Here is a 12691-nt window from a genome sequence, read left to right as displayed (position 1 = left end):
GGGAGGGGGAGGGGGAGGGGGAGGGGAGGGGGAGGGGGAGGGGGAGGGGGAGGGGGAGGGAGAGGGTCTGGCAGCCAGCCCAGGGCCCAGTGAGTTAATGCGATTCCTCCTTTGACCTCAGGCACCTGCAGTGGAGTTCGGCTTTCTAGAAGGTGAGGATCCACCTTCTAGAGAGCACAGAGACACACGGGAAATTGGCGTCAACTCTCCTGCTGCCCCATCTGAAGGCTCTGGGCACACAGGTTCCCTCTCGTAGCCCTGCTACCTGCCTGCTGGCAAACAGCAGAGCGGGGGGCACAGCCAATGCCAAGGTCAGATTCCACTCAAGGTGGGGGCGGGGCACTGATGCTTACACACAGACCCTTCTTCTGCTGGGTTTTCAGAAAGGAGAAGTTTGCTTTTTAATAAAGTCTTGGTTCAAAATGAGGAAATCTGACGCCCCGGCTTTAAAGGTGAGGCACGTGGAGGGTGTCGTCCCAGCGTGCTCTCAAGATACCGTTTAGGACGCAGAAGGGGGCTGGTTCGTGGAGGCAGTGAGAGCAGCAGCAGCAGAGCCTAGCCTGCCTCCTGGAGGGGCCCCACCTCCCCCGCAGGCCCCCAGCAGAAGCGCGCACTCCTGGACATGGCTTTGGTCTGAGGTCTCAGAGGCTTCTGCTCACTTCCTGGGGGCCACAGGTCAGAGGCAGGGGAAGACTAGATCTCCCCGACGTCCTCTCCCACCGTACCCATGATGCTCCACCGAGCACGTGTGCAAACCAAGCCAGCTGAGGGTCAGCCAGGACCTGTCCTCCAGCACCACAAGCAGCCTGGGCGACAGATGGCCCGACTTACCTTTCCCCACAGTTCCGTCGCCATCGGACAGGATCACCCAGGGCACAGCCTTGGAGCCTTCGATCTGGTAGACAACACCTGTCCGGTCATCCACGGAGTAGAGTTTCCCGTTGAAGACAATCAGATCTGACAGTTCCATGCCCCGCCCCTTTTCCGCCAGGTGGGACTCCAGGACCTCATGGCCTTGGTCCCACTCCACAGCCACCCTGTCCCCGCTGTCTGACAGGGTCAGATAGCCCTTCTTCAGGTAACTGACCCAGGTGTTTTCCTCTTGGGCCCTTGACTCCATGTCCAGGTCAGCAATAACAGCGATTCGGTACCGAATCCCGCCTGCTGTCCTCTGGGGGGCAGACAGGGGGTAGGTGTCATTGTACCGGTCAGCGGGCACCCGGCCGAGCCTCCAGTTGTGGGCGTTGGGCACAGGGGGCCGGCTGGGAGGAGGGCGGTGGGCGTAGAGCAGCCAGAGGACGGCGGCACCCACGAAGGATGGCAGGATCACCTTCCAGCGGGGGCGGAAGCGTGGGTCTGCGGCCTTGGTCATGGACGCCAGCACGGGAAGGCCCCCCACGCTGATCCGGAGGGAGTGCATAGACTCATTCCATTCCAGGGGGTCGGAGGGCTGGACGGGCATCAGACTGAAGAGCAGGCGGGACCTGCAACCCAGGGGGAAAGGAGAGAGGTCAGTGACCTGCCAGGCACAGCACTTCCCACCTAGGTGAGGGCGCGCGGCCTGAGGCCGCCTCACCCAGGGTAAACAGCACTGCCACGGCTCTGTGCCATTACTCTTCCTCGGCTTAAGGAAACCCTGACTCTAGCAGTATCTTTGTTTACTTTTATTCAGCAAGAAGAAAAGTCTTTCCAGAGCAAAATTATTCCATCTCCTCTGTCCCAGCTGGCAAGACAGAAAGCTCAGTGAGAGAAAGTTCTGTGTAAGCTGGTGCTTTGCAATCTTGCGAAAGAGGCAACAGGACATGGTGGGGGTAGCGGGGGGGAGAGGTGGGGGTTGGGCAGGACAGGGTAACAGAGAGTACAGGTCTGTACTTTAAACAAAGGTCACCTTAGCCGAGAAGGCCTCCCTGACGGCTCTGCTCCCGACGGCACCCTCCATCCCCTTCCTTGGCACCTGTCACAACCCGACCTCATGTTACAGTTATCAGTTTGTTCATCTGTGTTCTCAGCTCCTAGAACAGTGCACAGATCAGACGCATGCTCACTGAGTGGGTTTTTACATCCTCCTGGATTAGGTTTCTGTAATATTCAAATTAAGTACAAAACACATTCAAGCCAAACAGAAATAGTTCTGGTTTTGGCAACACCCACGCCCTGGTACGTTTCTGTGATGCAAATGGCCAAGGGTGTCAGCATGTGTGTCGGTTCCAAGGACAGCGTGGCTCGCCACAGACCACTCCCCGGGTGCAGCTCGAGGCACAGCTCCAGGGCCGGCGATGGCGTCCAGGAACAGCAGCTCTTGTCCCCAGCACAGACCACGGTAGCTCAGCGAGGCCACAGCAGCACTAGGCCGGTGCTGGCTCTGGGGCAGAATCAGCAGAACGCCAGCCCTCGGCTGCGCTCAGCCTCTCAGCCTTCAACTGTCACTCAGTAGGTCTCCGCCTGAGAAACTTCCTTTGGGCCACAGAGCATTTCCACCTTGGCCCCCAAAACAACCAATGGCGTGACTTTCTGTGCAGATGCTCCTCCTTCCACCAGGCAGCAGCTGGGAAGGGCGTGGGGACTCACGGGGACTTGCGGCTCTGTGCCACCCCCACCCTGTGCCCCCTAACGCAGACCATGCGGCCCTGCTCCTAGGATGGAAAATAATGACAACAGGTCCACATGGAAACCAGGTCTTCCCTTTCCCTTACTTTTTGGACAGATTCTTAGGTTTTGGCCACAGGGTCTAGTACAGAAAAGCGGCTTCTAAGGAGCAAGCCAGATGCACAGGGACCTGCAAAACAGCCTCGGAGTCCTCCTCTCCTTCCCTGGGTGCTGGCCCCTCGCTCCCCTCCTGGAAAAGGGGTCCCTCCTCCCCCAGGAAGCAGTCCCCAAGTTGCCGTGGAGCTGTGAGCTGGTAGCTGAGGACTCTTCAGGGGCAACAGGAGTCCCAGCCCCTCCTCTGGCCTTGCCAAACCAAGGCTTCAAAAGCACAGCCAGGCCAAAGCTGCCCTGTATCCACGTCCAGCCCCACATCACCACTGAGCTCTCAATTCCTGCATCTCACCTCCTAGTCAAAATTCTGCCTGAATTTCTAACACGCATTCACCTGCAAACCTTCCCCCAGGAACAGAGGTGGTGTTGGGGGACAGCCATAACCGCAGCTGCCCTGGTCAAAACTTTCATCGAAACCCTAGGAGATGCAACTTTCTACAAGAATACACGTCGACAGAAAGCTATGCACCACCACCACCTCGAAAAGCCTAGGCACGGCCCCGATTTCCCTCAGCACCTGCTTCATCAGCAGGCCCTAGCAATCCAACCACCTGCCCATTCCCCATCGACTCCCATCTGCTCCCACAGCCCCTTCTCACCGGAACCACAGGCGCCCTCCAGCCCCTGCTGCCACTCCCCTCCCTGACACCCACTGGTGCCCTGCACGTCAGCGACACCTGCTATTCAAGCCAGTCCCCCAGGCCATGTCATTCCCTGCTTTGGGAGCAAACCCTCGCTACTTACTCGACCCCCCTCAGCCCTCACCCCTCCCTGGCAGGCCGGCTCCTCTGCCTGCAGACCAACTGGCCATGCCAGCCTCCCTCCTGTTCTGATGCACCAGCCCTTGTGCCCCAGACAGGGCTTGCTGTCCTTCTGCCCCAGATCCTGGCTCTTGATGTCTTGCTTTCACTGCCTCAGAAGGACCTCCCTGCCTACCCTGTGCCTGCCCACCCTCTGCCCCACAGCATCCAGGGCTGAAGGAATGAAAAATACACCTGCTTCCCGAGCAGCCCCTCAGCTCCTTGACCCCAAGCCCCATCTTAATTACTCGCAAACCGACAGCCCTGATGGTCGAGCTGCCCCGCTGTCACAGAGTTGCAGATGCAGTGGACACAGTGAAGATGTGTCACCATTGTGATGTGTTGTCCGCACTGCCCCTGGTCAACTCTCTCTCTATTCTTGAGTTGCTGTTCTCACTGTCACTAGTGATCTTGTCCCATCTCCTGCCCACTCGCTCCCACCAGGCAGCCACTGGCAGCCAGGGGCCAGTGGAGCCCGCCTGGCTACCCGGTCCTGGTCCAGGGGCAGGGCCTCCTCCTGCTGCTTGGGCTCAGTTCAGCCACGCCTGTTCTTCTGGTTCCTTCTCAGTCTGTACCTGTCCACATCTCTCATCTGAGTCACTGTTCCATGTCCAGATTACACTCTCAGGTACACTGAAAGCACTCAATATGTTAATGGATGAATGGTGAATCCATGAATCTATGAATGAATGGAGAGCCTGCCCCACCCTGTGACACCTCCGTCCCTCCCCAACCTCACCATCCTGGAAGAGCATTCACTCTCCTATCCATGTCAGGGTCTGCCCCCTGCCCCCAGAGATGACCCACCAACAGGCCTGCTCGGGGGCCCAACTCCGAGGCCCCAGCCCACAGGGTGTCCTGCTGCACCTCCTGCCAGCAGGAACAGGGGCACAAGTGGTGACCTGTCTGTGGTCCTCCTCCCCGCCTGTCTCTTCTCAACCCCCAAGGCTGGCTCCTTCCCTGCCACCCACCTCTTCTTCTGAATCCACACCTTCCGAGCCTGAATCTTCCCTTGGAATCCAGGCTAGGAGCCCAGCTGCCGAGCTTCCTGCGCCTGGAGCAGGTTCCCCTCGGGCATGTACTGCCGGCTGAGGGCACTCCCCGCCCCCCGGGGCCATCCTGGACAGCAGTCAGAATCGCTGGCCTCCTCACAACCTGGCAGCTGCCAGGTCCCCTCACCTGTCTGTACCCCAGCTCTGGATCCCCACCCCTACAGCCTCTGCCCTGGTCCTGTCTCACCCTGACCTCCTGATGACCCAGACCGTCCAGGTCCAACCTGAGTGCTGCCACGTAACCAGCTGCGTGACCTCAGACAAATACCCTCACTTCCCTGGGCCTGCGTCTCTCCACGCGTAAACTGCATATGATGTGCCGGCTTCCCAGCACTACGGCCGCCGGCTCAGATGCTGTAGGACTTGGCACTGACCGCCCACCATTGTCTGGTGCTCCCCTCCTCACTTTACTAGCACTTACGTCCACCTGCTGGGGGCCCAGCTTTGCAGGCCAAGCTGGCACAGGTGCCAGCCCGTTCCTGTACACACCGGGCACGGCTGCACAGTCAGTGACTGGACAGCCTGCAAAGCTGAGGATATCCACGCTCTGTGCCCCCTCCACAGGAACAGATCGCCGGGCTAGACCCTCTCCAATCCACCCTCCACACAACTGACAGAAAGATGTTCCTGAAAAGTGAATCTTTACCAGCCCCCAACGCCTTCCTGCTGAAGGACAAGTTCCTCAGCCTGCAGGGAAAGCCTCACAGCCTCGCACGGGCACGCCCCACGCATAGCAGCGTGTTGTCCGCGATCCCATGATCCATGGGCCAAACCCCTGCGTGGGAACCTCTCCACCTGGCCACACGGAACCACCTACAAGTCCCTGGCTGTCCCATGAGAGTCATGCCCCCACTGTCCCTTCCCCGTCCTGCCCTGCATCTACAGTGAGGGCCCCCCCCCCCCACCAGTACACGTCCCTCCTGTGGGACCCAGGCCGAATCCCAGAACCTGTGACTGTCCCCTTCTATGGCAACAGAGACTCTGCAGATGAGAGCAAGTCAAGGGCCTCGCTATGGGGAGATTATCTAGGTGGGCCCGAAATGCGATCTGTGTCCTCAGAGGGAGGCAGAGGGAGATCTGATGACTAAGAGGAGACCATGTGACCACAGCCAAGAAACATGTGGGGCCCCCAGAAGCTGGAAGAGGCAAGGATGGATTGTCCCCTGGCGACTTTGATGGCAGTGTGGCCTTGCCCACACCATGACTTCAGCGCAGTGAAAGGACACTGGATTTCTGGCCTCCAGAACTATAAAGGTACATGTTGTTTTCAGCCAACAAGTTTGTGGTGATCTGCCAGGGCAGCCCTGGGAACCAACGCACCCCCGACGCGCCTGCTGCGCCTCTGTGTGGGGCCTCTCTGTGGGCTGGGCCTCTCTGTGGGCTGGGCCTCTGCAGACCGCGATCTGGTCACAGCCTCCCCGCTGGACTCTGAGCTCCGGGAGCAAAGGGGCTCTGCTCAGTCAGGTTGGCTCCCAAGACCTAAGGACACCTGGGGTTCGATCACCTTTTGTTAAATAATCATTTGACTGCTCTCAGTGACAGGAGAACTCGGGGGCTGCTTTCTAGAAAATCCCTTTAGCTTCGCCACTGGATCAAAGCCCAATCCTGGCCTCCATCCCTCCTTGAGGATCCCTAGGAATTACTTTTATTTTGTATCAACAGGAAGGAAAGTTTCCCATGATACCCATTTCACGCCATGCCCCGCCCTGTCAGTTTATCACCTAAAACTGATGGTGAGCTGCCTGCAGCGCCTTGTTGCTGGAGGCCTGGTGCCAGGCAAGGGCTTGCATTTTTATTTAAAAACAAAACCAAACCAAAAACCTGTTATCCATGAGAACCAAGAGAAACGAGCCAGTGCAGGTGAGAGGTGAAATGGACAAATGAAGCCCATTTTGTCAGTCCCACCACGTGCAGCACAATGGGCTGATTTTACATGACCAGGAAAACTGGAACTAAGTTGCTGCAGTAAAAAGTCACAGGCTCTTTGGCCGGCCAGGCTCACCTGTTCAGAGCAGCCTGCACCCAAGTCCTCTCCTATTCAAAAACCCCAGGGGACCGCACCACTGCTGGCTTCCTTTCTCCTGCACCAGCCCCACTGCAACATCCCTGGAAAGACGTTCCTGGTTGTCAAAGGACAACAACCACCCAGGAGGCTTGAGTCCTAATTTCCTTCTATATCCTTCCCGGTTCCCTCTCTTCAGGGCAGGTGTCAAGAACGGCTCACTGACACTCGTGCTTTTCTGGTTTCTGTCCAACCAAAACTTCCTTAGAAAACAGGCGTGACTAGAGCTTGTGCTCTGCAACTAAAGAAGCCACCACAATGAGAAGGCTGTGCACGGAAGAGTAGCCCCCACTTGTCGCAACTGGAGAAAGCCTGCGCGCAACAACGAAGACCGAACGCAGCCAAAAATACAAATAAATAAATAATTAATTAATTAATTTAAAAGAAGGAAGGAAGGAAGGAAGGAAGGAAGGAAGGAAGGAAGGAAGGAAGGAAAGAAAGAAAGAAAGAAAGAAAGAAAGAAAGAAAGAAAGAAAGAAAGAAAGAAAGAAAGAAAGAAAAAGAAAGGAAGAAAGAAAACAGGAATGAAACAGCCAGGTGTGGCGTTGGGGTCTGTCCACTTGCTAGTAGGCTCCCAGGCCCAAGGGAAGCGGTACGACCTCTTCCTGCACGTCCAGGGCGACACCGCCTCCCCACCCCAGGAGCAGAAGCCCCTCTGAGGTCTGGTCACTGTTAAGAATGAGGACGGGCTCCGACACCCCTACCTCCATGGGCCATCCTCGGGCCTTGCGCCACCGGACTCTACCAAGGCTAAGATGAAAGCGGGCGGCACCTCTCTCGATACAGGTGACAGCCTCTTTCTGTAGCTTCCTTCAGGGACGGGATGTGACAGGTGGCAGGGCAAACAGGTTTAGGACAGCTGCCAGGGCAAAACTCCTCCTCTTCAGGATCTAGGGAGGCAGGAAGTGACAGTGCAGCGCAGAGATAAGGAGGCCTCTCCCAGCTCCCTGTCACCCAGAGAGGAGGCCACTCTCCTCCTAGCCTCTCATCCTGCAGAGCAGCTACCTTGGGGGAGGCATTATTCTGCCAACCACGAGAAGCGAGACAGGGAAAGAACCTCCAGCTTTTCCCAGCTTCCCTGTCTCGGTCTCTTTATCTGAATGGTCCCAGAGAGCCCCATCCAAACAGCAGGCCGGCCTCAGAGTTCCCACTCTGCCCATTACTAAAGGGCACTTTCTGGTTAGAAAGTCAAGAGCTAATCACATCAATATCACTGACTCTTCAGGGCAGCAAAGACAGAGGCCAAGGGCTTCAAAGCCCCACCGAGACAGCATCTCAAATAATGCAGATAATGTGTCTCAGCTTCTTGAAAACGTGACCTGATTCAAGACATTCTTCTGTTTTGGACCTACCAAAGCTTACTATTTTGTACTTGAAAAGTCCATTTCAAATTGGGGCAGGGTTGGCAGCAGAAGGAAACCAGGAGGGAAGGAAAAGGTCACAGCAGTCCAATATGTCCTTTAGGGATGGAACTACTGAGGTCAGGGCTGAGACTCTGGTCCTACCTAACTATGCACCTCCCCTGACTCCTCTTACTCTGCAAACAGGCATTCATAATTGCTTACTGAATCCAGTTAAACACAGTTTGAGATAACTTATTTTTCAACCCTCTGCCTTCGTTTTGAAGTCACTACCCAAGAGGAGTGAATTTGTCTTCTGCTGCTGCTGTTGTAACAGGTCACTACAGACTTGGCACCTTAAACACCACAAACTTATTTTACAGTCTTGTAGGACAGAGGTCTGACGTGTGCCTCACTGGGCTGAAATTAAGGGCTGTGTCCCTTCCTGAGATGCTGGCAGAGAATCTGCTTCCTGGCCTTTTCCGGCTTCTCAGAGCCACCCACATTCCTTGGCTTGCAGCCCCATCCTCCACCTTCAAAGCCGGCAACGTTGCATCTCTCTGGCCTTCCTGTCATCATTTCCCCCTGAAGTTCTCCACTTCTAAAGACCTCGTGATTACACTGGGACCACCTGGATAATCCAGGATGATTTCTCTATTTTAAGGTCGTTAGTTAATCTTAATTCTATCTGCTACCTTAATGCCCCTTTGCCACATGATATATTTGTAGATTCTGGGGGTTAGGATGTGGACATCTTGGGGGCGGCATTATTCTGCCAACCACGAGGAGGGATACAGGGAAAGATCCTGCAGCTTTTCCCAAGGGGCGGGGCTGTCCACACATGGCTCTGTCTTTGGGGGTGGGCCTCTCGGCATCAGGACTGTCCACAGTTCGTAGTCATCCCATCGCAGTAGGGCTGCGTGTACTTCAGTTGTACCATTAATGTTATACTTGGAGGATTTTTAGCAAAAAGCTATCTTCGCAGTTGAATGTGAGGTCCCAGACAAAACCACACATCACTGGGGTTGTTTCCCAGAGAGCCTACAAGTATGGGGACACAACCATCCCACGATCGGCCTGAATCAGGGCTTGCTCCCACAGACAGTGCAGCTGCACCTGTGAGAACCCATCTTCTCCCCGCTCTTCTCAGTGGCCAGCATCGCTGCAACTCACTCAACCCGTGAGACCCCTCGGCGCCCTCCAACCTCACCCTCACTCCCACACTGTCAGTACCCATAACTGTATCTGGTCTGGCCCTGTCTGTACACTGCCATCTAGAACCCTACTCCGGCCTCATTCTCCATGCCCTGTTCCCCCTGCTGAACAAGAAAGGAAGTAGGGCTCTGCTTCAGAACCTGGAGCTGTGAGTTCCACTTAATGACTGGACTTACTATAGATAAACAAGTACGATTTAAAAAAAAAAAAAAAAAGTGTGCAAAAAGAGAAAACTGAACATCTTCCCAAACAGATTTCTCTATTATTGGGATTATTTTTTCCTAATTGATCATCTTGGTCTAATGAAAACGGAAATCAACATAAAGTCCTTAAAGCTCAATATGAAAGTTTTAGATTCCCCTAATATTGGCATTTAATAAGATCTTTCCAGGAATCTCCATGGTCCAAAGTGTTACCGGAGGGAAAAGAATAATCACTATCTTTTTTTTTTCCAGTGTCCTAGGTACAATCCCACAAATGTCTCAACCATAGAGAAATGACTTATCATAGTGTGGACCCATTTCAGGACTCTGGACCACATTCCCAGATCTGAGATACTCTGTTTTTGAAGGAGAAAACACTAGGGCATTTATCCACCTACCCCACACAGCTGCCATGAGGACGGCCACGTCGCTGCCTGGGAAGTCTTAAGGCTCAGATGAAAGGGGTGTGTGTCCACGGGAGCCTGCAAGTGCTCACCTCAAAGGCCACATTCAGGGAGTGGCGTGGACACAGCCGCTCCTCCCGCACCCTGGGTCCCTCCTCCCAGCCTCTGTGGCTCGGGGATGCCTGGCACATGCCCAGCGTACAGTCAGACTATCAGGTAAAAAAAATCCCTCAACTACCAACGGGTTAAACATCTACGACGCTGCTGTGGACTATGAAAAAAAGGTGTGAACTACCTTTGGGGAACATCTTTAGGGGGAAGAAAGGAGACCTTCAGCTAACAGAGGGTATCAAATAATCAGATCACATACTGACACAAAGTATACTTGCACATACGAGATTTCCTCCACCACCCTGTGACGTCACAGTGTCTTCTGTAAGCAGGTTAATTTGGATGAGAAAAAGAGTGAGAAGACAGAGAATCCTGTTCCCAGACCACTGCAGTGGCCTTGTGACAGTGCCTGAACAAATCGATGCTCCCCCTGAGTCCTCTCTTGAGACATTCTTGGGACACCCCTACCAAGTGCAGAGGGAGGGGCTGGCTGGTCAGTGTGCCTCTCAGGCAGAATAGAGGGCTCATTGAGGCCAGCAGGGAGGGGCCCCTGGCAGAGGCTGTTGGCTGCTCTGGGAGGAGCCCCACCATGCCCACAGGCTCAGGCTGGGCTGTTCCACTGAGAGGCCTGTGGGGTAGGGCTGGGGGCTAGGGGCTGGAGGAGAGCCCACAGCCCAGCTCAGGAAGATCTTTCTCAATCAAGCTCCTCAAAGGGAGAGGCTGCAGAGACCCCAAAGCTCCTGAAGGACTGCAGCACCCGCTTCCTTTTCATGGACCACCCCCCGTGACCCCACACTTCTGTTAAGTTTTGGTTCTTACACTGAAGAGCCAGCAAGATTCAGTTGACATCCCAAACAGTTGTGCTCCCAAACCTATAACCTGTTGAGAACGTGGTAGGAAAAGATGTCAAGCACATACCCTGAGACAGGCATGAGAGATGGGGCTGGAGTGCTAAGAGCCACTGGTCTCCTGGTGCCTGGCAGATGTAGGGTGAGCAGAGGTGTGGTGCCTGCCAGGCCTAGGGACACGAGGGCAAGCGAAAGGTGCCAAGCAACAAGGATGGGCAAGAAGTGCCTGTCCCAGGGATGGTGCCCACCCAGGCCAGATGGAGGCTGGGAGGAGGGAAGGGGGGAAGATGGACAGTTTGGGTGCAAAAGGAAGGAAAGTGAGCTGTGCTGAAGCAAAGCAGAGGAAGGCCTACTGGGGTGGGGAAGGCTGGGCTGCTGCAGTTGTGACAAAGTGCCAGTCAGAGAGGGGAGGGCTCCCTAATTGGTCAGGAGAGGCCCTGCATAGCTCAGAGTAGCGGCAATGAAATCACAGGGGGCAGGAGAGGATTGTCCTCAAGGATAGATAAGCGTCAGGAAAGGAATGCATCCCTTAGGGTCAGAGGGAGTGATGTCCCACCCCAGTCAGAAGAGGGGAGTCTTGCAAGTCAGAGAGAGAGAGGTCCTGCAAGTCAGCAAGGGTAGGAGTCCTGCAGTCAGAGGGGTGGTGTCCCCCGCTAGTCAAAGGGAGTAGGAGTCCCCCAGGTCAGAGGGGGCTGGAGTCCTGCAGTCAAACGGGGGAGGTATCTCGTAAGTCAGAGAGGGGAGATGTCCCGCAAGTCAGAGGAGGTAAGAGTCTTACAAGTCAGAGAGAAGAGGTGTCCGCCACCAGTTTGGAAGAGAGGACAGTTTCTGAGAGTCAGAGGGAGGCGTCCCACCCCAGTCAGCGAGTCAGGGGGCAGGAGTCCCACTCAGTCAGACGGGGAGGGAACCTGCGGGCGGGGGGCGGGACGTGGCGGGGTCGGAGGGGGCGGCAGGCGCCGGCGGCCGCGGGCAGGCCGTCACTCACCCAGTGCGGGCTGGCTCCGGGGCCCGCGGGCTGCGGGGCCTCGCTGCTGGCAGTGCCGGGACCAGGCAGGCGACCGACTTCCGCCCGGCGCACTCACCCCGCCTGCGGGCAGCACGCTCCCGGCAGCCTCTGCTCTGCGTCTGCGCGCCGGCGCCGACGCGGGCTGCTGGGAGTTGTAGTTTTGTTGCTCGGAGAGCGGGTCCGGGAGGAGGAGCCGCAGGCCGGGAGATGGACCAGAGGGAGGGGCGCTGGAACTCTGCGCTGCACACGCGCAGGCCCTCTCCGTCGCGTTATTCTGGAACACTGGCCGAGCCAAAATGGGAGGGTGAAGAGGGGGGATGAAGGCTAGGGGGAAGGGGTTATAATTCCTCTAGCTGAGATTATAGGATCCCTCGCTTGGTGCCAGAGAAGCGTGGGCCCCTTTCTACCACCCTCATTCTCAGAGAGCCCCTCTCCTTGGCTTTTATGATTGGCCACATCGGAATGTTGATCAGTTTCCGAAGCAAAGAGCAGGTCATAGGTCTACAGGCTGTATTGTCCTGGGAGGTGGAGGGTCCTGGGCATGGAGTGGAGGTTCACTGACACTGGTTTACAGTCAACGAACCCTCTCCCAAATCAGGGTCTCTGATTCATCCCTTTTCGCCAGTCTCCTCCCCAGCCCCCGAGCTGTTTTAATGGAAGTGCTAAAAGGCATCCTGGCCCTTCACGCTGAAGTCCTGCAATGTGCCTATTTTAGAAATCCTGAAAAAAGCCTTGTAGCAGTGGCACTTCACCCTGGAGCTTGGCTAGGAGGGTGCCTCAGTGCTCTACAGGTCGGCACCTGATTCAGCCTTTGGTGCCCGCAAACACCCCCGGGTTTCTCGATAGCTTACAGGTGCACAAGGGAAAAATTCAAATTATATAAATGGTGCACA

General features: G+C 55.8%; 1 protein-coding gene across 4 annotated transcripts in view; it reads right to left on the bottom strand.

Annotated features, from left to right (window-relative positions):
- The window catches only part of LOC130840459 (soluble calcium-activated nucleotidase 1), a 33572-nt gene extending 21698 nt beyond the window's left edge, over positions 1–11874 (bottom strand). Inside the window, exons 1-3 of one of the 4 annotated variants that reach the window (XM_057716020.1) lie at positions 11778–11874; positions 832–1484; positions 783–787 (exon numbers count right to left, since the gene is read on the bottom strand). In XM_057716020.1, coding sequence (XP_057572003.1) covers positions 783–787; positions 832–1462 — 636 coding nt within the window. In that variant the 5' untranslated portion in view covers positions 1463–1484; positions 11778–11874. Of the gene's footprint in view, positions 1–782; positions 788–831; positions 1485–7375; positions 7562–10763; positions 10783–11777 lie in introns of those variants that run through there. The other 3 variants (XM_057716018.1, XM_057716017.1, XM_057716019.1) reach the window with 3 other exon arrangements.
- Between the last annotated feature and the right edge of the window lie 817 nt (positions 11875–12691).

This window comes from Hippopotamus amphibius, chromosome 17, assembly GCF_030028045.1.
Source record: "Hippopotamus amphibius kiboko isolate mHipAmp2 chromosome 17, mHipAmp2.hap2, whole genome shotgun sequence".
Taxonomy (NCBI): Eukaryota; Metazoa; Chordata; class Mammalia; order Artiodactyla; family Hippopotamidae; genus Hippopotamus; species Hippopotamus amphibius.
Note: the sequence above shows the minus strand (reverse complement) of the source record. Positions and strands in the feature narration are given on the sequence as shown.